The sequence below is a fragment of the Staurois parvus genome, unplaced genomic scaffold, assembly GCF_062004578.1.
Source record: "Staurois parvus isolate SC_StPar_1 unplaced genomic scaffold, SC_StPar_1.0 ptg000065l, whole genome shotgun sequence".
NCBI classification, from domain to species: Eukaryota; Metazoa; Chordata; class Amphibia; order Anura; family Ranidae; genus Staurois; species Staurois parvus.
The window spans coordinates 295,130-323,072 of record NW_028317861.1 but is presented as its reverse complement, the minus strand read 5'-3'; the positions used below and the strand labels follow the sequence as shown (position 1 = coordinate 323,072).

The following is a 27,943-nucleotide window of genomic DNA, read 5'->3' as shown; positions in this document are numbered from 1 at the left end:
TTTTTGCTTGGGTAACAAAAATGTATTATTTTCCAAAAGTTGTTTTGTGTTCAGGTAATGTTTGCACAGTGTATATTAATTAGGTACAGCAATGGGATCAAACAATACCCCACCCACACCATTTTTTTATTTCATGCAATGTCTCACTCACCTATCTATATAGGGTCATAGCTGATTACTTTGCATTATATTGTACAATGTGCTATCTTTATTGTGTAGATATGCAAATATATTTTGGCATAAGACATAAACATAATGGGAATATTTAGAGTGACTCAAAAAAAAACTTGAAAAAACTGCTCCCTGTAGAAAAACATGCAGTACTCACGTGTTCTGGCACTGTGACTGCCACCAATCATTGCAGTCTCGAAGCGTTATACTGGCTGCAATATTTTTAGCAACTGACATACCTGTGGGTATGACTTTTTTGGGCACAGCTTCTGGTTCAGTTTCACTTTAAGAAGCTATTGAGATTCCATAAATTCAACTGATAAAGACTGGATAACAAAGTAGAACTAGAGAGACTTCAGGCCATGCTTCCAGTCTTACCCCTTTACGATCACCTATCACTGCACCATGCAGGCACTGCAGGCCATGCTTCCAGTCTTACCCCTTTACGATCACCTATCTCATATTTGCAGTGGCAAAAGGGTGGGCTTGAACACCCATATGCCACACATATGCCCCGCTGGGTGGCCAATGTTTCTGTGCTGAGAGCGTGCTCATTGCCCACTCCCAGCACACAGACCGTGCCGTGGAAGACGGCTCTTGGTCCCCGCTAATGATCAGCAGCTGGCGGGATCGGCTTCCACAGTGGTCAAGTGATTGGCCAATCTTTCCCACCCACCAGTGTTTAAAGAGTAACTCCACTTATGCTGAGAAAAACACACTCTCCTCTGGGTGATCTATACGCATTGCAGGGATTTTACCAACTTTTTTGAAATTTCATACTTTTTTTTTCTGAAGATATAGCTGTTTGTTTGTTTGTGTCCATGTGCAAATCAAACACATGGGAGTGATTATATAATTATCAATCAGCTTCTGGATCTGCAGGGGTGTAAAGGAAAGTGGCAGGGTCTGCATCCCTTTAGACATGATTTCCCTTTAGGAAAATCTCACAAAAATGCCATTTTTGTTGCAGGGGATGCCCAAAATCTGACTTGTACTGTATCTTAGTGCAGGTTTCTGGGAAAATCAGGGAGCCAATCACACAAGCAGGAAATGGCATTTCTGGGAGGCGATCTGTATGCCATCTGTGTACAGAACGCCTCCAGGTTGCATTTTGCAGAAATTTACCACGGCTGCAGATTGAAATGGAAAGGTCATTTTTTATTAATATTCAACTACAGTATGTCGCAATTGTATACGCTATATTATTTTTTTTTTTTCACCCACACAAGTGGAGTTACTTTTTAACCAGAAATACTGCTACAGGGCGGCAGGGCTGCACAAAATCATATAAATATACATGATTTGCATTTCTGGGTAGGCAGCACACACGTGCCCCCCTACCCGCACCACTATTGCGGCTAGAGATGTCAATCACCGGGTCCCGACCGATGATTCCTGGCCAGCACTCGGTGTTTGCCAGGGAAAGCTGACAGGGGAGAGACTTGTGTGTAAACAACACAGGTCTCTCTGCTGTCAGCATAGACATGCTGTTTTGTATGTCTCTGCACAGCAGAGACATACAAAGCAGCATGTCTTCCTAGTAAAACACAGCACACAGTTAACCCTTTGATCGCCCCAGATATTAACCCTTGCTTGCCCAGTGCCATTAGTACAGTTTCAGTGCTTTTTGTTAGCACTGATCACTGTATTGGTGTCACTGGGGATGTCAGTGGCAGTTAGTCAGTTCCCACCCCCAGTGTCAGAATGCCCGCCGCAGTCCCGCTATAAGTTGCTGATCGCCGCCATTACTAGTATATAAAAAATTTAAATTCCAGTATCTATACCGCCATTTGTAGACGCTATACCTTTCCCGTAAACCAATTAATTTACACGTATTGGGATTTTTTTTTTTTTAGCAAATACATGGAGAATACATTTTGGCCTAAATTTATATATATTTAAATTTGATTTTTAACATTTTTTTATTGGATATGTTTTATAGCAAAACGTCAAAAATATTGTTTTTTTTTCTGTTTATAGCGCAAAAAAAAACAAAACACACAGGCGATCAAATACCACTGAAAGAAAGCTCTATTTATGGGAAAAAAAGGACGTAAATTTCTTGGTCGGAGCCGCACCGATTTCTAAATTAGTACATGCGCCACTTTTGGTGCGATTTGCACATACATTTGCATGTCAGATGTCTATACAAATCGCACCTCAAAATCGGCACTTCCCCCGACACGTATTGTGATTTTTTTTTTTTCAGCAAAGACGTAGCAGAATACATTTTGGCCTAAATTTATGCCAAAATTTGATTAACATTTTTTTATTGGATATGTTTTATAGCAAAACGTCAAAAATATAGTTTTGTTTTTAAATTTCCAGTTTTTTTTTGTTTATAGTGCAAAAAAACCCCAAAACGCACAGGCGATCAAATACCATTGAAAGAAAGCTCTGTAAATGCTATAACTTTCACGTAAATTAATTTACACGTACTGGGATTTTTTTTTTTTTAGCAAAGACATGTCGCAGAATACAGTTTGGCCTAAATTTATGATGAAATTTGATTTTTGAACATTTTTTTATTGGATATGTTTTATAGCAAAACGTTAAAAAAATTGTTTTTTTTCCAAACTTTTAGATCTTTTTCTGTTTATAGAGCAAAAAAAAAAAAAACCCGCACAGGCGATCAAATACCACCAAAAGAAAGCTATTTAAGGGGAAAAAAAGGGCATAAATTTAATTTGGGTGCGGCGTTGCATGACCGCGCAATTGTCAGTTAAAATAACGCAGCGCCGTATCGCAAAAAATGGCCTGGTCAGGAGGAGGGGGGGAAATCCTCAGGAGGGCGAGGGGTTAAAGGGATGCAAAGGGTTAAGTCACCTGGAGAGATGCAAATAAAAATGTGGCGTATTTATCAAAATGAATGTACTTACTATCCACCAATGAGACGACGGATACCCAACCTAACTAAATACAATATACAAGCAGATTTTGCAGCACGTCTTTGAACACAAGCACAATATATACATCTCAGGCCTTCCCATTGGCCGCCATAATGGACGGACTTGAAATGCTTGCTGAATTGGCATTTAGCCCAGGAGTTTCCAAAAGACAGAAATAGAAAAGATTAGCGCGAGAATATTTTCCTGAAGGCGATGGCCGCAGTTCGCACAGATATTTTCCAAATCCACAACCGACTTGTTGATGTTCCACACTTGGTGGACTGGATCACACAGCCCTTTGGTGGCACAGCCACGTGCTACTTGTGAAGAAGGGACAGGCCCTGTGGAAAAAAAAAAAAAGGGGTTATAGATATAACCATATTGATTCTGATTTTCTTTACAGGCGGGTTAAAGCAGGGAGTAAAAACAGGCACATCGCTTGGTAAAAGCAGCACATTTTACACATAGTAAACATTGTTAGGCACACAGTTAACCCTTTGATTGCCCCTAGATCTTAACCCCTTCCCTACCCATTACTACAGTGCCAGTGAATAGTATTAACACTTATCACTGTATTAGTGTCACCAGTCAGTTAGTCAGTTCCCAAAAAGTGTCAGTTAGTGTCAGATTGCCCGCGTACTATCACAGTCCCACTATTCTGATTTTCCTTACAGTCGGGTTAAAGCTAAACTCCAGGCACAGAAACTTTCATAGAAATATATTCCTCAACGGCCAAAAAGGAGTCACTTTTGGGTGCATTAAATGCCTTTGCAAACCTAGGTATCACCCTAAAAAGTTGCAGTGACATCATCGCTGTGCTGGACTAAGCCTGTGCAGGGATCAGAGTGCAAGTGAGCAACGTGTTTTCGGTCTCCTCTTTAAATACCGGACAACCAACAAGCTCACATTAAACTCAGAATACAAGTGAGCAGGGGTGGACTGACCATTTGTAAACTCGGGCACTGCCCGAGGGCTTGGGGACAGTAGAGGGCCCCATGAGATGCCACTGGTACCTTTTTTGAGTTTGAGTTTTTTGAGCCCCTGGTAGGCTTTTTTGAGTTTGGGCAAGGACAAATTGGCCCCATGATCCCTATTGCCCGGGGGCCCCATGAGTTGTCAGTCCGCCCCGCAAGTGAGCAACTTTTTTTGTCTCCTCTTTAAATACCGAACAATCACACTTTGTTTATACTATCTTTATTCAGTTTTGTGTTTGTTCTGACGCGTGATGCGCACTTTCTCTGTTTAGCAACCTATATGTTAGTAATGGTAATTCTTGAATACAGATTGATGTGCTTTTCCATGTGGCCTGCACTGCCACTATAGAGAAGGTAATTACAGTATCTGAAAAATGGGATCCTTTTTTGTTTAACACATTAAACTCAGAATGCAAGTGAGCAACATGTGTTTTCTGCTCCTCTTTAGATACAGATACTCCAGACTGCATCTTTGCCATACCTCACACTCAGATCACCAATAATCCTGCAATGCATGCAATGAGGGAGGAGCTGTGTTCTAGCTCCTCCCTCATTGTACCCTATCTCCTCCCCCTGTGCTCTAGCTCCTCCCTCATTGTGATCTATCTCCTCCCCCTGTGCTCTAGCCCCTCCCTCATCAACTCTTCCTGGAGTAGTTCAAGTTCTAAGCACATTCAAAAGTACATTGCACGTGGATTAAAAATGATGAAAAGGAGGCATCAGCACCTACCTTTAAGATTGGTGATCTGGGTGATACATATCGTCTCATTTCCAATACAATCCATGGAGGTCACTTTGTCGCATGACTTGGCGTTTGGAACAAAGCAAGCTGGGCATTTCATGCCGTTCTTTGCTATCGAGACTTCCGGAACTAACAGAAGAACAAAATCACATAAAGCTTTGCTACACAAGTTTTATTTCGTCTCTCTCTCTGACTTTCATTCTTCAGTGGAGCTGAGTGCCACACCAGGAATTCATTGTCCACTGGAAACCTAGGGTTATCCTATTGGTAAGGGAATTTGAGATAGTATTTTGATGAAGTATTTGGATTCTAGACTGGCAGTTATTCTATGGATTTTCATGGACTGGACCTATGAATTCCAAGGAGTTTTTCACAGATTTCCTGATACGAATTAAGAGAAAAGATGGATCCAATGCGTTTCAGAGTGAAACAGATCCACTGCACTCAAACCATCTTCCAATGCAGGTCAATGAGGCATAAGCCCAGGAAACCATGAAAATCCTTTGGTGTAGAGTGAAACAGATCCACTGCACTCAAACCATCTTCCATTGCAGGTCAATGAGGCATAAGCCCAGGAAACCATGGAAATCCTTTGGTGTAGAGTGAAACAGATCCACTGCACTCAAACCATCTTCCATTGCAGGTCAATGAGGCATAAGCCCAGGAAACCATGGAAATCCTTTGGTGTAGAGTGAGACAGATCCACTGCACTCAAACCATCTTCCATTGCAGGTCAATGAAGCATAAGCTCAGGAAACCATGGAAATCCTTTGGTGTAGAGTGAAACAGATTCACTGCACTCAAACCATCTTCCAATGCAGGTCAATGAGGCATAAGCCCAGGAAACCATGGAAATCCTTTGGTGTAGAGTGAGACAGATCCACTGCACTCAAACCATCTTCCATTGCAGGTCAATGAGGCATAAGCCCAGGAAACCATGGAAATCCTTTGGTGTAGAGTGAAACAGATCCACTGCACTCAAACCATCTTCCATTGCAGGTCAATGAGGCATAAGCCCAGGAAACCATGGAAATCCTTTGGTGTAGAGTGAAACAGATCCACTGCACTCAAACCATCTTCCATTGCAGGTCAATGAGGCATAAGCCCAGGAAACCATGGAAATCCTTTGGTGTAGAGTGAGACAGATCCACTGCACTCAAACCATCTTCCATTGCAGGTCAATGAAGCATAAGCTCAGGAAACCATGGAAATCCTTTGGTGTAGAGTGAAACAGATTCACTGCACTCAAACCATCTTCCAATGCAGGTCAATGAGGCATAAGCCCAGGAAACCATGGAAATCCTTTGGTGTAGAGTGAGACAGATCCACTGCACTCAAACCATCTTCCATTGCAGGTCAATGAGGCATAAGCCCAGGAAACCATGGAAATCCTTTGGTGTAGAGTGAAACAGATCCACTGCACTCAAACCATCTTCCATTGCAGGTCAATGAGGCATAAGCCCAGGAAACCATGGAAATCCTTTGGTGTAGAAAAGCTGCCAGTTGAGAATCCAAATATTATACCCTCAATTTACCACCCCAAATGCCACCTCAATTTCCCATACCAATAGAGAATCCTAAGGTTCCAGCACCAATCTTCCTGCCTTCCCAAGTCTCTTCCTTCGAGGTCAGTTGAGAATTGTGATCAATGGGAGCTAGAAGGGTCCACTAAGAGGTTGAACTTCATTATCGGCAATGCCATGGGCACCTACAGACATGAAATCTCAGTTTTTGGTCAGATTCGGTGCCTATCCCATGTCTCTGTGAACAGAAAGAATGAAATGATCAGCTCAAAAGTCCAGTTCTTGACATTGAGGTAACGTTCAGTAGAAAAACAGTACCCAACGTGTTTCGGAGGTCAAAGACGCTCCCTTCATCAGGGCTTGAGCTTAGTTGTTACAGTTCCTATATGGACTCTGATAAAAACTCCTGGAATAAGATCTTAAACTGAAAACAGGAAAATGTAAAGAGCTCAGTGGCCCCTCCCATTTAGATTGTAAGCTTCATGAGCAAGGCCCTTCAAATCTTCTTTTATTGAATTGTATTGTAACGGTTCTATCTACCTTTATTTTGTAAAGTGAAAACTGTTGGCGCTATATAAATCCTGTATAATGATAATAATAATGGTAATGGCATTGCTGGTAACGCAACCATTGAGCTGTTACTGTCAATGACTATTGCGTCCTTGGCATGAATATAGACACATGGACCTTTGAGCTGATTGTTTGGCTCTCTATCCCTTCTGTCCACTCTAAGCTTCGGAGGCTCCCGCTTTGTGGCACTATCCACCTACTTCGTGTTTTTCGAGGAGCTGGGGTCAAGTTGGCAAGAGTTACCACCAAATTGTATATGAAGAAAGCCAAGTTTGAGTCCAGCAAAATCTGTTTTAGTCACCCTGTCTCTGTCGCTCTTCTTCCCTCTATGCAGTGGAGTAACTATTGCAAGGGCAGTTGAGGTAGCTGCTATGGGGCCCGGGAAGAGAGGTTGTTGAAGCAGTTTATATATTGAAAATTGGAGTGCATGTATAAAATGTGAAAAATCCCAGATGTGTCTTCAGCTAAAACGAATGCGTTTTTGAAGGTAGATAATTCTGCATTATGTTGCATTGCATTTGGCATTGGCTGCACATTTGCTCTGGAATGACTTCCTGATGTTGACCTACACAATACTGCTTAGGTAAGGAGGTGAGAGGAGGGGCGAAGGAGCTGGGCCAGCACAGACAGTAATTAGACACTCCTAAAAGGTGACGGGATCTCATTTTTGGGTTTAGAGCTACTTTACTGTATCCTGAGAGTGGAACTTACGGTTGGGCTCGGGAGGGGTGCAGTTGTCGGTGTCACAGCAGGTGATGCTGGTCAAGTATCTGCCATTGGGGACACTTATACTTCCAGTCTTTAAACAAAGTTCTCTTGGTCCACATTGCCTGATGTACAAATTCATAGTCACCATTTCACCTTGGAAACAAGAGAAAAGAAAAGGAACAGGTCTTCTTTACTGTAATCCGAAGATTGAAACAGTTATGTCACCTTTTTGCACTACAAGTTTTAGTTATTTGTTCTTTGTACTACTAAGATGCTGCTTGATTTAAAGCCAAACTCCAGGCAGACAGCTGAGTACATACCTGCCAAAAGGTTTGCATTTCTGTCCATCCAGTCCTGCGATTTACACAGCTCTGACATACAGCGCAGTCCTGTCTGGCAGGGGAGGAGACCTGAACTTTCTCTGCTGCAGTTCAGTAACACTTACAGGTCAGCAGCCTGTGACTGGACAGTGAAGGGAGAAGCAGCAGACTAACAAGCTCATCTCTCTGTCACTCTGCGCGCTCCTTCTATCAACATGTCCTTTTTTTTAGCACATGATCGCTTGTTAGAATACTCAATGGATCCCTGCTGGGTGTTCTAGGTTTTTAAGGATTCCTAGGTCCTCCAGTACTCACAGGATCCTTGCTGCATCTTTCAGGATTTCTCTACTATTTCCAGGACTTCCAGGAATCCCAGTAACTTCACAGGTGAGTCCTCTGACTAGGAGGGTATTTTAAAATCCAGCCTTTAAAGTGGTTGGTGCTGTGTTGTATTACCAGCTACCTGAGAACAAAAGTGCTATAATACTTACCTGCCAGTTTTCTGCCAACTCAGATTGACCTGACTACTCTCTTGCCAGCCACTTGCCTTGACCCCTTCCTGGACCTGCCCATCTCTTGCTTGCTACCCTCCTAGATCTCTGTTTGGACTCAACTACTCTCTTTCCTGCTACCTGTCTTGACCCCTGCCTGGACCTGCTTACTGGCTTGCTGCCTGCCTTGACCCTCTCTTTAGACAAAAATACTCCCTTGCCTGCCACTCGCCTACTCTCTTGCTTGCTACCTGCCTTGACCCTATCTTTAGACCCAACTAAACTCTTGCATGCCGCCTGCCTTGACTCCTGCCTGGACCTGCCTTCTCTCTTGCTTGCCGCCTGCCTAGATCTCTGTTCTTGCCCAACTACTCTCTTGCCTGCTGTCTACCTTGACCTCTGCCTAGACCTGCATGTTCTCTTGCTTGCTACCAGCCTAGACCTCTGTTTGGACCCAACTACTCTCTTGCCTGCTGTCTACCTTGCCTTCTACCTAGACCTGCATACTCTCTTGCTTGCCACCTGCCTAGAACTCTGTTCAGACTCAGCTAATCTCTTGCTTGTTGCCTGTCTTGACCCCTGCCTGGATCTTCCTACTCTCTTGCTTGCCACCTTTCTAGACGTCTGCTATGCAACAACTGCTCTCTTGCCTGCTGCCTGCCTTGACCACTGCATGGTCTTGCCTGCTCTCTTGCTTCCTGCCTGCCTTGACCTCTGTTCAGACTCAACTATGCTTTTGCCTGCCACCTGCTTTGACCCCTGCCTAGATCTGCCTACTCTCTTGTTTGCCACCAACCTAGACCTCTGCTTAGATCAGACTACTAACTTGCCTGCCCCATGCCTTGATCACTGCTCAGACCCGACTACACTCTTATTTACCACCTGCCTAGACCTCTGACTGAACCCTTCTACTCTCTTGCTTGCCGCCTGCTTTGACCCCTGCCTAGACCTGCATACTCTCTTGCTTGTCGCCTGTCTAGACCTCTGCTCAGACCCAACTACTCTGTTGCCTGCTGCCTGCCTCGACCTACTCCCTCACTGTCACTCAGCCCTCTCTGTCCTATCCACATTTCTTTGTTATGACATAAACAATGCAGTGTAACTGATTGGCTTCTTGTGTGGCTTCCCACTCCTCCAGTCTGAGCTCTGCTGTGCAGGGACAGCAAGAGGCTGATGCCAACTCAAATTCAGACACCAACACAGCTTGCATTGAAAAAAAAAAAAACATGGGACTCTTGGACAGCCCTCTGGAGATCACAGGTTTCTCCTCTCCTATTGCAATGCGATGCCCTTTATGGAGTTCATAACCTAAGCTATGCTGCCTCCATTTGGAAGGATGAATGAGCTGCTTGTAAATGTTCTACTGAGCAAAGCAAAGGCAGTCATTGGGTGGACATTCAGTTATTCTGACCACAGATGGAAATGTCTCCTTGGAATAGACTGGTGCATGGCGGCCTGCAATGGGGTCTTCTACAAAGTGTGCCTCTACTATGGGGGCTCTCAAAAACACCCTGGCTGCCATTGTGCTGCATGCTGGGTGATCAGTGTGCTCCCGTGCCTTTAAGAGGGGTGGGCTCCCTCAGGTTCACCTGCCCTTGATCTATCCATTAAATGCATGTGCCTCTACTATGGGGGATCTCAAAATTTGTAGAGTTAGGACCACAGAATATCGGGGTGCCATGACGTGGCTCTGTGGCTTATGTATGTATTTGCAAATGTGTGCTAACTAAACCCCTGTTTTTAACGCATACTGTTAGACAGGTTAATTTGGTTGTTGGCAAACTCGCTGGCAAGTTGAGATGGGTACGTTCTTTTCTTTTTCTTGATGTGTTTCATACTGGGTATCCCCTAAGGCAATGTATGCTGGGAACTTGGAAGGTCCCATGCTAAAGTATCCCAACGGGCTGGGTGATCACATGGAAGTCAGGAAGAAAAGGGTTAGAGAGTTGGCATGCTTCCCCACATCTCAACCATGGGGCATGATGGAGGCATGCAGCCAAGCACATGGTGCCACCATGAAAGTGAGTATCCTGTGTACTGGCAGGAGCGTGTCCCTTGACATTAACCTCCCTGGTGGTATTCCTGAGTGTAGCTCGGGGTAAAGTTTCAGTACCACAAGCGGTAACCCCCCCCCCCGAGCTACACTCGGGAATACCCTGCAGTGTTGTTCCAGGATCTCTTCTTCACTTACCTTGTCCTTCGCTCCCGCGATGTCCCCCCTGCAGCATCCCCTGCAATGTCCTCTGCCCGATGCCGGGATCTGTCTTCTGTGTTCCGTTCCCTGCGACATTGGGACGTACGGGGGACGGAACTGGCGGGAAATTTGAAAATTGTAAAAGTGACATTCACTAAATACACTAAAATCACATAGTATTCCATTCCTGTATCAAACCATTTCACATACATTTTGTCCCGAGTGCTTTGTCCTGCGCCCTGCCTGCATTTTTACTGTTCTTTCTACCTTGAAACTGAGAAACGTCCATGGTGTCCAAAAAGCGTCCCTTTAGATCAAAAGCGGTTTTAGACCGGCTAGAGAACAGCGATAGTAAATCAGAACCACTTGCAGAATTGAGTGATAATGATTCGTGGGGGAAATTCCTCATCAGACACTGAAAACGATTCTGCGACTGAGCTCAGCGTTGTGCGAACTTGGCGCTCTATTTCACATTTCAGTGTTTTTGGTTTGATTATATTATTGAATTAAACTTATTATTATTATATTATTATTTTTTATGATTATTTATTATATTATAATTTATGATTTCGTGTTTCAATTTTTATCCTACCCGGGATGTTTACTAGACTCTTGTTCAGACAGATTTCAGTGAGTTATTCCTAAAAATTACAGGCCTACAATAAAAAAATACATATTTCTATGCAAAAAAATATACCGCTTTGAGCACAGAAATATGGACATAATCAGACTGATAAGGAGGTTAACATCAATGCAATTTATACCTACAGTGAGGCAAATTCTTTTTTTTGTTCTATACTTATATTCGACATACCCATAGTGTTTACTGCGCGGGTTAACAGGCAGGCATAGTTCCCAGAAGGACAAACTTCGGAAGATCCATTGCAGACCTTGTCCCCTGCAACCGTACATTCTATACAAGTCAGGGAGTAACCTGCACAACAAGAACAAAGTTACAATAAATAACACTGTTATTAAACATTATGCAAAACCCAACATTTAATGTTTCCCATTACAAGTCTTTTGTTAAAGCTTTAAGAAAAAAAAGTACCCGTTGATCCAGTTTTCTCCCCCCCCCCCCTTTTTTTCCTGCACTGAACTCTCAAGCAGTCTTATCAGGCCAGCTCAGTTCTCCTCTTGGTCTACAGAACACCTCCCCTATAAAAATAGCAGTGGTGGAGGTGCTCTGTTTTCCTGTCCTAGGGTGACAACAATGCTACTCCTCCATGGATACAGTACACTGTTGTCACTCTTGGACAGGAAGTATGGCAGGATCTTATGGTGAAATTAAAGAAAAAAAAAAATTAAGGCAGCCACTACATTTAGGGACTGGTTAGCTGCAATATATTACACTTTTGTTTTGAGGTTTGAACCACTGAAAATGCCATTTTGTGCAAGCTATAGATGAACCACCGCTGCCCCCTACTGGCTGCCAAAGAAACTAAGATCTTCACTCATCTTGTTTATTTTCATAATTTGGTTGTGTAGCAGAAAGTTACCTTTGTGTTGCAAAATATTGAACAATACCTATCTCCATGTATTTTAAAGAGGGAACATCAGTCATTTTAGATTTTGTTTTCCAGTTTGCAAGTACAAAGATTTGCCCAATGTAAATGATCTTTGCAATGTTTTAATGTTTTAAAATACTTAATTCTATGTACATTGTGAAATTCCAATCTATTGGTATATGGGGAAGAAAGAAAGAAAGAAAGGAAGGAAGGAAGGAAGGAAGGAAGGAAGGAAGGAAGGAAGGAAGGAAGGAAGGAAGGAAGGAAGGAAGGAAGGAAAGAAAGAAAGAAAGAAAGAAAGAAAGAAAGAAAGAAAGAAAGAAAGAAAGAAAGAAAGAAAGAAAGAAAGAGAGTTGCTGGTTTCAATCCCAAACACAGCACTAATGCCTGGAGTTTGTATGTTCTCCCTGTGCCTGCTTGGGATTCCTTTGGGTTCTCCGGTTTCCTCCCACACTCCAAAGACATGCTGGTAGGTGAATTGGCTCCTGTCTAAATTGGTCCTAGTATGTGTATGTATGAATGTGAGATAGGGACCTTAGATTGTACACCCCTTGAGGGATAGGGACTGATGTGAATGTACAATATATATGTAAAGCTCTGCATACATCAACGGTGCTATATAAGTACCTGAAATAAATAAATAAATGAAAATAAAGAGGGAAGAAAGAAAAAGAAAGAAAGAGAGAAAGAAAGAAAGAAAGAAAGAAAGAAAGAAAGAAAGAAAGAAAGAAAGAAAGAAAGAAAGAAAGAAAAAATATTGGCACCACTCCACATGTAAAAGACCAGACGGATATTTTTCTTTAAATCACCAGGAAAACTCCAACATGTTTCTGGGGTTTTGAGAGTCCCCTTCTTTGGGGCTGAAAAGTATTAAAAGTAGTAGTAGAAATATTAAGTAAAATAAAAATTTGCTGTATAAAGGAAAGGAATCCAAAGTAAAGGATGAATGGAGGGAAGGAAAAAGGAGGGAAGGTTGGAAGGAAGGAAAGAATAGAGGGAAGGAGAAAAGTTTAAGGAAGGAAGCTTGAAGGGAAAGAAGTAAGGAAGGAAGAAAGGGAATGAGGAATGAGAAAGGACGGAAGGGAGGATGAAAAAAAAGGAAGGAAGGAAGGGAGGGAGGGAGGGAGGGAAAGGAAAGGAAATGAAAGGACAAGAATAGAATATAGGGAATGAGAAAGTAAGGGAGAAAGGAAGGAAGGAAATAAAGGGAATGAGAAAGGAAGGAAATAGTGGGAATGAGGAAGGAAGGAAGGAAGGAAGGGAGACAGGGAGGAAGGAAATAGAGGGAATGAGGAAGAAAGGAAGGAAGGAAATAGAGGGAATTAGTAAGGAAGGAAGGAAGGAAGGAAATAGTGGGAATGGGGAAGGAAGGAAGGAAGGGAGACAGTGAGGAAGGAAATAGAGGGAATTAGTAAGGAAGGAAGGAATAATAAATGTTTAAACTCTGTCTTGGACATCAGAAAACATGTATTTGTTGTTCAGCAGGTGCAGACTTTACACACAAATAACACAGACGTTTGCTGTTTGTACAGAGAAATCCCAGTAATAGGAGCTCGGAGGACTCTGTATAATGCCCTCTGTGTACACTGCACTGACACAATAGTATGCCAGGTGTTTAATAAATTACAGAGCGAAATAAAAACGAGAAGCGCACAAACCTTGCGCATTACCTCAGTAAACACAAATTTATTAATCAGAAAGGTACTCACAAACAGCGAATAAAATCAGGCATGTCAGTCCTCACAGGGACTTCAGAGATAGAGAGCCAGCGCGAGTCCCATCGTGGGGGTAAGCAATCAGTTCAGCTGACGCGTTTCGAAGGCCAAACCTTCTTCATCAGAGCTGACTGAACTCTCACTTTTTTTTACTGAGGTAATGCGCAAGGTTTGTGCGCTTCTCGTTTTTATTTCGCTCTGTAGTGTTGGTCGGGCTTCCCCAGCCTTGTTTGGAGCTGCACAACCTTTGAAGCACTGGTGGTCGGTGTTTGTCCAGTTCTGGTTCCATCTATGTGCCACCCGCCTGGGTCCTTGAGCGCAGAAGAATTCGTGTTTGGTTTAATAAATTACATCTGTCATGCAGCAACAATCACTTATATTAATGTTGTGATATAGGGGGAGGGGAATTAATGGCGACCTGTCCAGCACTGAACGTTTTAGTATATTTTAGTCTTATTCAGCATCTCTGGCCCTCAGTACCCCTAGGTGTGTGATCAGTGCTTTCTCTGGGGTGCTTAGGGTTTGTTCACACAAAATAAAGGTTCATTCACACCAGACACTGGAATATCCACCCAGTGCAGTCCCACCAGCATTGTCCCCTGTGTGCCGTATTGCAGACGGTGTGCTCTGCATTCAAAAGACCTCATTTATCACTGCAGCAGATCAGTAACACTTACAGGTCTTATTCCTCCCCCTGCAAGTGACTGGGCAGTGAAAGGAGAAGCAGCAGATTGATGAGCTCATGTCTCTGTCACTCTGCCCTCCCCTCCTATCAGCACACCTTTGTGCTGATTGGCTCTTGGCGCTGCTTTTTCCACCCCCAGGCTGAGCTCTGATATGCTGATAAGAGTAAAGAGCAAAATAAATCTGCTGCTTCACCTTTCAGTGCCCACTCACAGGCTGGGGGGAGGGACAAGACCTGTAGGTGTTATTGAACTGCATAAGAGAACAATCAGGTATCTTCCCCTGCAAGACTGTGCTGTGCTGTGTGGCAGAGCAGTGTAAATCTCAGAGAAGGATGTACAGAAAATATAACTTCGTTGGCAGGTAAAGCAGATCCCATATACAGTACACATTTAATCCATGTATTAAGCTATTTGCCTGTCGTTTAATTTGCAGCACAGGTCTGCTTTCAAGATGAGTTATTTATTTACCAAACTTAGCCTGGTAAGGCTGGTAACGTCTATTAATTATATGTAATCCAAGAAAAAATATGTGTTTACATAAGGATCCATGTTTTTAATAACTTAAATCTCTCGAGAAAATCACCCAATAACTGTTGCCCAAATGCGATCCAGTAATCTGGCATTCATTATGTAGTTCACTTTTTTGCCAGCAGGTAGAGCTCTTTCCACCATAAGGCTAAAAAAAGCCTGTTGCTAGTGAACCTGAGTAACTGAAGCTCAGATTACACACACAGCTGAATGACCCATCTCTCACTCTGATGGCCCTGTCACTGCTGGACTGTCTCTTTAGAATGCTCTGCAAAGTCCAGGTCCTGAGTAAACCCTCTATTAACCCCTTCCAGGCCGGTCCAGGCATCCACTTATTAGGGTCTATAGGGCCGGAGGGTGGGAAGGATCGGCGATCATTTGACCACTGCCACTGGCTGTCCCAGTGGTCACATGAATGGGAGTTGGTCTGGCTGGCTACTGATCGTTAGTGGGGACTGAGAACTGTCTTTGACAGCTCAGTCTCTGCTGGAAGTGCATAGTGAGTGCCACTCAGTGATGCATATGTTCAGCAGTACGTTGTCCTGCCACTAGTCCTTAGTCTCACCCACATTCAACCCACTTCCTCTGAGCCCAAATCATCCTGGACCTACCCTTAAAGTGTTATTAAACCCTGGACCCTGCATCCACTATATCCAATCGCCCCGGACCCTACATTCACTATATCTGGTCTCCCTGGACCCTGCATTCACTATATCCAGTCTCCCCGGACCCTAAACTCACTATATCTGGTCTCCCCGGACCCTGCATTCACTCTATCCACTCTCCCCGAACTCTGAATTCACTATATCCGCTCTTCCAGGACCCTGCATTCACTATATCCGGCCTCCCCAGACCCTGCATTCACTATATCCGCTCTCCCCGGACACTGCATTCACTATATCTGCTCTCCCCGGACCCTGCATTCACTATATCTGGTCTCCCCGGACCCTGCATTCACTATATCCGCTCTCCCCGGACACTGCATTCACTATATCCGCTCTCCCTGGACCCTGCATTCACTATATCTGCTCTCCCCGGACCCCGCATTCACTATATCTGGTCTCCCCGGACCCTGCATTCACTATATCTGGTCTCCCCGGACCCTGCATTCACTATATCCGCTCTCCCCGGACCCTGCAATCACTATATCCGCTCTCCCCGAACCCCGCATTCACTATATCCGCTCTCCCTGGACCCTGAATTCACTATATCCGCTCTCCCTAGACCCCGCATTCACTATATCTGGTCTCCCCGGACCCCGCATTCACTATATCCGCTCTCCCTGTACCCTGCATTCACTATATCTGGTCTCCCCAGACCCTGCATTCATTATATCCGCTCTCCCCGTACCCTGCATTCACTATATCCGCTCTCCCCGGACCCTGCATTCACTATATCCGGTCTCCCCGGACCCTGCAATTACTATATCCAGTCTCCCCGGACCCTGCATTCACTATATCCGGTCTCCCCGGACCCTGCAATCACTATATCCAGTCTCCCCGAACCCTGCGTTCACTATATCCGCTCTCCCCGGACCCTGCATTCACTATATCCGCTCTCCCCGGACCCTGCATTCACTATATCAGCTCTCCCCGGACCCTGCATTCACTATATCCGCTCTCCCCGGACCCAGCATTTACTATATCCGGTCTTCCCGGAACCCACATTCACTATATCCGCTCTCCCCGGACCCTACATTCACTATATCCGGTCTCCCCGGACCCCGCATTCACTATATCCGGTCTCCCTGGACCCTGCATTCACTATATCCGCTCTCCCACAGTACACTGAATATGGAAATGCAATTATTTTAGTAAATATAAACTGCTAAATACCTTTTCTCATCAGCAGTATAGAGAAGTCATTTGATTTCTATCAGTGTCCAGCAGAGCACTAGTTAAAGCTTGGTGGAGGAGTTTTCATTCTCCCCTGATTGTCCTATGAGGCTGCATAACCCCTGACCCTCTGTCTGGACAGTGCTGATTTGCCCTGTGCTGACCACATGTACCCTCCCAAGAAAAAAAAAGTTAGATATAAATGTAATGATGCATTAATAAATACAGGGCACCATTATGTGCGTCTTTTTTATCTGCCTGGAAATTCAGATTAAATTCCAATTACTTCAATCAAGGAAACGTTTACTCTCTGTGAAGGCCGATAATTATTTTGTTTCATGCCCGCAGCCCTAGATGTGAGCGGAGGCCGCGTCCTCCATTAGCCTGATGCAGAATCCGGGAATCGGCACCGCGGCCGCCCAGTACACAGAGTCACTGTAATGAGATCAACAAGAATTCATATCTCGGGAGGACATGACCTGCTGTGATTATTGAGGGGGGAGGGGACAGATCCCACAGCCGGGAACAGGCGTCCAAACACCATAGGAAATGCTTTAGAGTCCAGACCCTCAGAAGAGAGGCAGAGGGTCCTCTAGTGGTGGAAATAATTCTTTTACATTTCCCGGGTTTCTGATTTTGCATAAACCTGTTACCGAGCTGGTGAACTCAAACTGGGCGTTCGGTGAAAAAAAAAAAATGTGTCATTGTAACACTTCCAGGTATTACTTCTCATGGAGATCACAGCACTCCCCCCCCCCCCCCCCGAAAATGCCTTCTTCTGCTTTTCACTCCAGAAAGACAGCACCATGTTTGTTCAGGCGTCCTCCAGGGTCAGAGCCAGGGGCGTCCCTAGGGTTGGTGTCACCCGGTGCAATAACACTCGGTGACAACCCCTCCGACGATCCCCGCAGAATGGATCGGATCTGCGGATTGAGCAGAATGGATCGGACTCCAATCCATTATGCTCCCCAATCCGCAGATCCGATCCATCCTGCGTGGATCGTCAGCATGCAACCTATACGGGGGTGACACCGGATCCGCTCCACGAAAAGGTAAGTTGTAAAGCAAGCCGACGATCCCCGCAGGATGGATCGGATCTGAGGATTGGGGAGCATAATGGATCGGAGTCTGATCCATTATGCTCCCCAATAAGCAGATCCGATTCATCCTGCGGGGATCGTCGGCATGCAACCTATACGGGGTGACACCGGATCTGCTCCACGAAAAGGTAAGTTGTAAAGCAAGCCAACGATCCTCGCAGGATGGATCGGATCTGAGGATTGGGGAGCATAATGGATCGGAGTCCGATCCATTATGCTCCCCAATACGCAGATCCAATCCATCCTGCGGGGATCGTCGGCATGCAACCTATACGGGGGGGGGGGGTGACACCGGACCCACTCCACGAAAAGGTAAGTTGTAAAGCAAGCTGACGATCCCCGCGGGATGGATCCGATCAATCCCGCGGGGATCGTCGGCTTGCTTTACACCTACCTTTTCGTGGAGTGGGTCCAGTGTCACCCCGTGCGATAGGTGTCACCCGGTGCGGCGCGCACCCCCTGCACCTGGTCAACTCAAACCGGGCGTCTGATGAAAAAAAATAATGTGTTATCGTAACACTTCCAGATATTAATTACTTCTCATGGAGATCACAGCACTCCCCCCCGAAAATGCCACCTTCTGCTTTTCACTCCAGAAAGACAGCACCATGTTTGTTCAGGTGTCCTCCAGCATCAGAGCCAGGGGCGTCCCTAGGGATGGTGTCACCCCGTGCGATAACACTCGGTGACACCCCCTCTGACGATCCCCGCAGAATGGATCGAATCTGTGGATTAGGGAGCATAATGGATCGGACTCCGATCCATTATGCTCCCCAATCCGCAGATCCGATCCATCCTGCAGGGATCGTCGGCATGCAACCTATGCGGGGTGACACCGGATCCGCTCCACGAAAAGGTACGTTTTAGAGAAAGCCGACGATCCCCGCAGGATGGGTCCGATCCATCCTGCGGGTATCGTCGGCTTGCTTTACAACTTACCTTTTCGTCGGGCGGGTCCGCTGTCACCGCGTGCGGACGCCACTGGTCAGAGCTACTAGATCAAAGATGACAAAGTCATGTCAATCCTGATGCCTGCGCAGGCCCTGGCTGTGTTTAGTAGACATGTGCGCAGCGGCAATGTTCGTTTGCATTCATTCTGTAGAATTTCGTCTCGTCAGATTCGTTATATTGAACCGATTCCTTTTCGGGATTCGTTTCCTATCTTCGGCATTTTGCTTCATACAGTGCTGTGAAAAAGTGCTTCCCCCCTTCCTGAATTATTTTTCTTTTTGTTTGCACATGTCATGCTTAAATAATTCAGATCATCAAACAAATTTTAATATTACGCCAAGATAACCCGCGCAAATACAAAATGTAGTTTTTAAATGATGGTTTCATTTATTCAGTGAAAAAAGCTGTCCGAATCTGCCTGGCCCTATGTGAAAAAGTAATTACCCCCTACTGCGTGACCTAAGTGCGCTTGAGCTTGAGGTGAGGAACTGATGGCTGGACATTCTCCTTCAGGATTTTCTAGTAGAGCGCAGAATTCATGGTTCCGTCAATTATGGCACCTCGTCCAGGTTGTGACCTTCCAGACCAGTGGTCTTCAAACTGCGGCCCGTGGGCCGAATGTGGCCCTATGCTTGCCGCTATCCGACCCCCGGAGTAATATTCCTCCCACTGACACCAACAAGGAGGCACCATTTCTTCTACTGGCACCATGTATGGGGAACAATTCCTCCCACTGATAGAAACAATTAGGTTCAATTCCTCCAACGAATACCAAGGATGGGGCACTATTCCTTCCTCTGATACCAATGATGGGGCACCATTCACCCCACTGACATCAATGAAAGGGCACTATTCCTCCCACTGACACCAATGATGGGGCACTATTCCTCCCACTGATACCAATGATGGGGCACTATTCCTCCCACTGACACCAATGATGGGGCACTATTCCTCCCACTGACACCAATGATGGGGCACTATTCCTCCCACTGACACCAATGATGGGGCACTATTCCTCCCACTGATACCAATGATGGAGCACTATTCTTTCTACTGACACCAATGATGGGGCACTATTCCTCCCACTAATACCAATGATGGGGCACTATTCCTCCCCCTGACACCAATGATGGGGCACTATTCCTCCCACTGACACCAATGATGGGGCACTATTCCTCCCACTAATACCAATGGTGGGGCACTATTTCTCCCCCTGACACCAATGATGGGGCACTATTCCTCCCACTAATATTAATGATGGGGCACTATTCCTCCCACTAATACCAATGATGGGGCACTATTCCTCCCCCTGACACCAATGATGGGGCACTATTCCTCCCACTAATATTAATGATGGGGCACTATTCCTCCCACTGACACCAATGATGGGGCACTATTCCTCCCACTGACACCAATGATGGGGCACTATTCCTCCCACTAATACCTATGATGGGGCACTATTCCTCCCACTGACACCAATGATGGGGCACTATTCCTCCCACTGACACCAATGATGGGGCACTATTCCTCCCACTAATACCTATGATGGGGCACTATTCCTTCTTCTACTGACTACAAGCACTATGTAATTTTTTTCACTCCTACTGACGCTGGGACATTCTCTACTCTCCTAAAGTCTGAAGGACAGTAAACTGGCCCTTTGTATAGAAAGTTTGGAGACCTCTGATCCAGGCCATCACACTACCACCACCATGTGTGACTGTTGGGATGATGTTCTTTTTATCAAATGCTGTGGTTACCTCTATGCCACATGTAATGGGAAGCACTCCTTCCAAAAAGTTAAACTTTTGTATCATCAGTCCACAGAATATTTGCCCAAAAGTCCTGGGAATAATCAAGATTTGTTTTTGGCAAATGTGAGACAAGCCATTGTGTTTTTTTTGGTCAGCAGTGGCTTTCGCTTTGGAACTCTCCTTTGGATGCCAATTCTAGTACACTTTATACATGGAACACTACAATCCAACATGGCTGACCACTGGACACCATCAAAATACAATTCTATTACTCTCTATACAAAGAACACTACAACTCCAACATGGCCGACCACTGGACGCCATAAAAATACAATTGTATTACACTCTATAGATAGAACACTACAACTCCAACATGGCTGACCACTGGACACCATCAACATACAATTCTATTACTCTCTATACATAGAACACTGCACCTTCAACATGGCTGACCACTGGACATGGTCATAATACAATTTTATTGCACTCTATACATAGAACACTACACCCCCAACATGGCTGACCACCTGACACCATCATAATACAATTCTATTACACTCTATACATAGAACACTACAACACCAACATGGCCGACCACTGGACATGATCATCATATAATCTCTGGATGTACTGGACATGTACAAGAGCTCTTCACAAGAGCTCCCTATACATAGAACACTACACCTCCAACATGGCCGAACACTAGATATGCCCATCATACACTTTTTTTACGCTCTATACCTAAATCCCCAAAGCTCCAGCATAACCACAACACAATTTCATCCTTTAGTATTAAGCTCTGGTAGACACGTGAAGTCCACCTTATCTGGGACATTCGGTCTATTTGTTGTTTATTACAGATCTAGTTTCCGCGATCTGTTCAGGTTGTGTTGTAGTGGGTGGCGGGCAAGTTTAACCTTTAAGTTATGCGACTGAATTGCATTCTCTATTCTCCAAATAGAATTTGGCTGGGTGTGGTATCTCACTGGCCTGTAACACTGGATATACATTGGCCTCCTACCAACAATCCTTTGGCACCGAAGCCAGTGGACCATCACAGCCGTCCTCACAGTGAACTGTTGACATACAGGGGTTTATTTACTAAAGCTGGAGAGTCCAAAATCAGACTCCCTTCTGCATAGAAACCAATCAGCTTCCAGGTTTCATTGCCAAAGCTTCATTGAACAAGCTGAGGTTAGAAGCTGATTGGTTTCTATGCAGAAGGGAGCCTGATTTTGGACTCTCCAGCTTTATTAAATAAACCCCACAGAGTACAGAATGGTAGCAAGCCAAAAATGGGACTACCGTCTGTAGTAACGAATGTAGTATGTATGTGTTCCGATTGGGGTTTTGATTGATTGATGAGGGCAGCCCCTTCATTTTTGTGGTTGAGTCCCTTGGTGTTCTATAAGGACCATGTCATTGCTGGCATTCTTGGTCTGTAAATCTGCATGGCAATGGATATCTTTATGAGGATGGCTCAGTTCCAACAGTCATAAGTGGTTCAAGTGCGTGCAACAGTACAGTCAGTCAGTGCTATGTCCTGCACCTGTCATGTAGGCATAACATCTTCTGCTCTCGTGAAGAGCTCTTGTCCATGTCCAGTACATCCAGAGATTCAAGGAGTTACAACAAGCTCATGGCTGCAGTTGTCGGCTCCTTGCTTTTCTGCAAAAGTGACCTGGGCAGTCATACAACTTTTACCTAACCTCATGGGTGGTGCTCTTCCTCTACTGGACCCCACCATTCCCTGGTTCCTGGGCTCCTCCTAGAAGCCCAAGACCACAACATTACAAGCAGGAGGAGCTGGGAGAACACTGATTCTCTGATGTCTTCTGCAGAGATTGAACCTGGAAGTGATCAGTTTTGAGCCCTTTAGGGTACGAAGCTGGGGAGGTGATAAATGTTTGGTGGCCTAACCAGAGTGTTCTTTCCTCTCCAGGGAGGGTTCCAGTTCTCCTGGGTCTGCTGCTTCTGAGAGAGAGAGCTACCAAGACAAGGATTGCAGTCTGGGGTTCAGCAGAAGCTGGGCTGAGGGCGATTGCTAATAGACTTTGTTGGAGGGCACTGTCCTGAAATCCTGGTCTGGAGAAGGATCTTTTAATCCCCCTCAATGATGATCTACCTGTGGATGTTGGGTGGCAGTCAGCTCCTGGAACATTGTGTTTGGCTTCTCTCACCTGGTTCTGAAAGAAACTTCCAGAATATAGGAAAAGGAGAGTCAAGTCACCAACATGAATATATATCCTGCTCCAGCCAATCCCTGGAAGGAGGTATCCAGAAGGTGGCTGGGAAGGTGATAAATGTTTGGTGGTCTAACCAGAGTGTTCTTTCCTCTCCAGGGAGGGTTCCAGTTCTCCTGGGGCTGCTGCTCCTGAGAGATAACTACCAAGACAAGGATTGCAGTCGAAGCTTCAGCAGGAGTTGGGCTGAGAGCAATTGCTAATAGGCTTTTGTTGGAGGGCACTATCCTGAAATCCTGGTCTGGAGAAGGATTTTTTAATCCCCCTCACTGATGATCTACCTGTGGATGTTGGGTGGCAGTCAGCTCCTGGGACATTGTGTCTGACCTCTCTCACCTGCTTCTGTAAGAAACTTCCAGAATATAGGAAAAGGAGAGTCAAATGACCAGCATGAATATTTATCCTGCTCCAGCCAATCTCGGGAAGGAGGTATCCAGAAAGTGGCTGGGGAGGTGATAAATGTTCGGTGGCCTAACAAGAGTACTCTTTTCTCTCCAGGGAGGGTTCCAGTTCTCCTGGGGCTGTTGCTCCTGAAAGAGAACTACCAAGACAAGGATTGCAGTTGAAGGTTCAGCAGGAGCTGGGCTGAGAGCGATTGCTAATAGACTTTTGCTGGAGGGTACTGTCCTGAAATCCTGGTTTGGATAAGGATCTTTTAATCCCCCTCAATGATGATCTACCTGTGGATGTTGGGTGGCAGTCAGCTCCTCGGACATTGTGTCTGACCTCTCTCATCTGCTTCTGGAAGAAACTTCCAGAATATAGGAAAAGGAGAGTCAAATGACCAGCATGAATATTTATCCTGCTCCAGCCAATCTCAGGAAGGAGGTATCCAGAAGGTGGCTGGGGTGGTGATAAATGTTTTGTGGTCTATCCAGAGTGTTCTTTCCTCTCCTCTTTGCTTAAAATTTTGACATGCCAGGAATATATTCATGCAGACTTTTAGAGCCCATTTACCTCCTGTCAGTGCGTTGGCGCATGCTCATTAATACGCGTTATGCCGCACGTTAATGGACATTGCATTAAAGCAGCCCATGAAATGAATGGGCTTTTAACACACCCTAACGTGCTAAAACGGGACGTGACCCTAGTGCATTGCGGCAAACTACAATGCAGGTGTGTTGCCTTGGTATTGAGATGCCATTTAAAATATTACATGTAGCAATGCACGTAAATAACGTTTAAAAAACGCATTAATAGAGATGAGCCCTTAGAAATACAAAAAGTTCCAAATTATTAACACCAGAAAGGAACGGACTCTCATGTCAACGCATTACTACAACATCTACTCATGAATGACTAACAGCAGGGGGATCCCTTCATACCAACCCGTCAGGAATGCGAATGCGATGACTGGTCCCTTGCTTTTCCTGCGTACAATTCCAATGTGTTTATTTTGATTTAAAAAAAAAAAAAACAATGCAAGAAATGTCCAGTTTTTAAATTCGCTTTCTCATTAAATGTTATTCGTTATTTAAAACACCGGTATCTTCATTCCAATCCTGTATTAAACATTTATTTCCAGTAATTTAATTAAAAAAAGGAGATTTAAGAGCAGACTTGAAACGGTACTAATCCTATTTACAATAGTTACAACACAAACAAAAAATGCACACCTTTGAGAATGTACAGCCCTATAAGGAAAAATTCTAGATTTTTTTTTCTTAGTTGTAAAAACAATTAAAATAGAAAAAAAAAAATATTTAAAGTTTATAAATTTTTAAATATTTCATTTTTAATATTCAAGCTAACATTTTTGTGGTAACTAAGTTTAGAGCTAAAAAAAAAAATATGAGCGAAAAATGTAAAAAAAAAATGTATTTGCATATGAAGTATATATATATTTACAAAATTCCTGTGCCATAAAAGGAAAAATTCCAGATTCCAGATCTTAGTTGTAAACAATTGAAATAACAATTGAGGGGCGGCACAGTGGCTTAGTGGTTAGCATGTCTGCCTTGCAGCAAATGGGTCATGAGTTCGATTCCTGACCATGGCACCTCCTGCATGGAGTTTGCATGTTCTCCCTATGCTTGCATGGGTTTTCTCCAGGTGCTCCGGTTTCCTTCCACACTCCAAAAACATGCTGGTAGGTTAATTGGCTCCTGTCTAAATTGGCCCTAATCTGTGTATGTATGAATGTAAATTAGGGACTTTAGATTGTACACCCCTTGAGGGTTAGGGACCAGGGGTGGACTGACCCTTGGGCACTGTCCAAGGGCCCAGGGACAGTAGGGGGCCTCATGAGATACCCCTGGTACCTTTCATAGGTTTTTTTGGTGTGGGTGAGGACACAGGGGCCCCATGATCCCCTATTGCCCAGGGGCCCCATGAGTTGTCAGTCCGCCCCTGTTAGGGACTGATGTGAATGTTCAATATATATGTGTAAAGCGCTGTGCAAATTGACAGCGCTATATAAGTACCTGAAATAAATATTTAATCTTTAATATTCATGCTAACATTTTTGTGGTAACTAAGTCTATAGTTAATTTCGAAAAGATGAGTGTAAAATGGAAAAGAAAAACAGAAAAAAAACAAACCAAACAAAAACTTTATTCACCTATGAACCTTTTCTTGATAAATTGTTTTTGCAAAAAAGGATGTAAGTGAAAAAATTGCAAAAGGAAAAAAAAGACTGAAAGCCTGTTTTGTAAATGAACCTTTGTATAATACCTAGTTTTGAAGCAAATTTTTAAAAAAGGAGAACAAAGGAGAGAAAATAAAAAAATCTGAATTTGCATATGAAGCTTTTCATGATAAATAATTTTGTGGCTAATTTAAAAAAAGTAGATTAGTGGAAATTTACAAAAGTAAAAAGAAACAACTGGTATTTGTAAATGAACCTTTAATACCTAATTTTCTATCAAATATAAAAAAAAGAGATGAGTGAGAAATTAAAAAAAACAAACAAAAAAACCTTAGATTGTACGCCCCTTGAGGGTTAGGGACTGATGTGAATGTACAATATATATGTAAAGCGCTGCGTAAATTGACGGCGCTATATAAGTACCTGAAATAAATAAATAATAATAATTAAAAAAAAAATATGTATTTGCAACTGAACCTTTTCACGATTACTCATTTTGTAGCTATATAACAAAGAACATGGCTAGTGAAAATTTAAAAAAGGAAAAAAAATTGTGTTTGTAAATGAATCCTAAATGAATACTAAATGAAAAAAAAATCTGTATTTGCAACTGAACCTTTTTATAATAACTAATTTTGTAACTAATAAGAAGGTAGACTAGAGAAAACGTAAAAAAATAGGGCAGCACAGTGGCTAAATGGTTAGCACTCCCGCCTGGCAATACTAGGGTCGTTGGTTCGCAATCCCAACCACAACACCAGCTGCCTGGAGTTTGTATGTTCTCCCTGTGCATGCGTGGGTTTCCTCCGGGTACTCCGGTTTCCTCCCACACTCCAAAAGACATGCTGGAAGGCAGGGACGACTGACAACTCATGGGGCCCCCAGGCAATAGGGGATCATGGGGTCCCTGTGCCCTTGCCCACACTCAAAAAAGCATATAAAAAAGGTACCAGGGGCATCTCATGGGGCCCCCTACTGACCCCGGGCCCTCGGGCAGTGCCCGACTCCTTGAATGGTCAGTCCGCCCCTGCTGGTAGGTTAATTGGATCCTGTCTAATTTGGCCCTAGTATGTGTATGTATGAATGTGAGTTAGGGACCTTAGATTGTGCGCCCCTTGAGGGTTAGGGACCTTAGATTGTACGCCCCTTGAGGGTTAGGGACTGATGTGAAAGTACAATATATATGTAAAGTGCTGCGTAAATTGACAGCGCTATATAAGTACCTGAAATAAATAAATAATAAAAAAGGAAAAAAAAAATTGTACTTGTAAATGAATCCTAATTGAAATATTTGCAACTGAACCTTTTCATGATAACTAATTTTGTAGCTAATAAGAAAGTAGACTAGTGAAAACTTAAAAATGGAAAAAACATTGTATTTGTAAATGAGTCTTAAATCATAACTTAATTTTAAATAATTTTAGTCAATTAAAAAAAAAAAAAAAGCAAGATGAGTGAGAAATTTAAAAAAAAAATCAGTATTTGCCTTTTAACCTTTTCATTATGAAAAATTACAAAAAAAAAATTACAAAAAAACACCACCTGTATTTTTATATGAACCTTTTTGTAATAATTGATTTTGTAGATCGTTTTTAAAAAGGAGAGGAGTGATAATTAAAAAAAAAAAAATCTGTGTTTGCATATGAACCTTTTTTGACAACTAATTTGTAACCAGTTTTTGCCTTTTAACCTTTTCATTATGAGTGGAAAATTAAAAAAAAAAAAACACCTGTATTTTTATATGAACCTTTTTGTAATAATTAATTTTGTAGATAATTTTTAAAAAGGAGAGGAGTGAAAAAAAAAAAAAAAAATCTGTATTTATATATGAACCTTTTTTTGATAACTAATTTGTAACCAGTTTTTGCCTTTTAACCTTTTCATTATGAGTGGAAAATGAAAAAAAAAAAAAACACCTGTATTTTTATATGAACCTTTTTGTAATAATTAATTTTGTAGATAATTTTTAAAAAGGAGAGGAGTGAAAAAAAAAATAAAAAATCTGTATTTATATATGAACCTTTTTTTGATAACTAATTTGTAACCAGTTTTTGCCTTTTAACCTTTTCATTATCAGTGGAAAATGAAAAAAAAAAAAAACACCTGTATTTTTATATGAACCTTTTTGTAATAATTAATTTTGTAGATAATTTTTAAAAAGGAGAGCAGGGAAAAATTTAAAAAAATAAAAAAAAATCTGATTACTTATTTGTAACCAGTTTAAAAAAAATGAGAAATGTTTTTGAAATAAAGTGCATGATATCATTTGAAATGATCAATTAAAATACCGGAAAGAAGATGAAATACAGATACGATATATGTTTCGAGAGACAACTTACCTGTTGCTAGAAGGGTGGACAGAATGCCGGCAATTAGAAGGTACATGGTCATGGAGGTCCTGAACTATTATAAGAGCGTGGAGCCTGTTTCCTGAGCTGTCTGTACTACGTTATAA

At 43.4% G+C, this 27,943-nt stretch overlaps 1 protein-coding gene across 1 annotated transcript; it reads right to left on the bottom strand.

Annotated features, from left to right (window-relative positions):
* On the bottom strand, positions 1-27,943 carry LOC149469655 (phospholipase A2 inhibitor and Ly6/PLAUR domain-containing protein-like). The gene is made up of 5 exons (XM_089668864.1): positions 27,828-27,943; positions 11,396-11,515; positions 7,580-7,729; positions 4,764-4,904; positions 1-3,400 (listed from the first exon to the last, which is right to left on the bottom strand). The coding sequence occupies exons 1-5, from the start codon at positions 27,877-27,879 to the stop codon at positions 3,207-3,209; spliced, it is 657 nt and encodes a 218-aa protein (XP_089524990.1). The 5' UTR covers positions 27,880-27,943; the 3' UTR covers positions 1-3,206.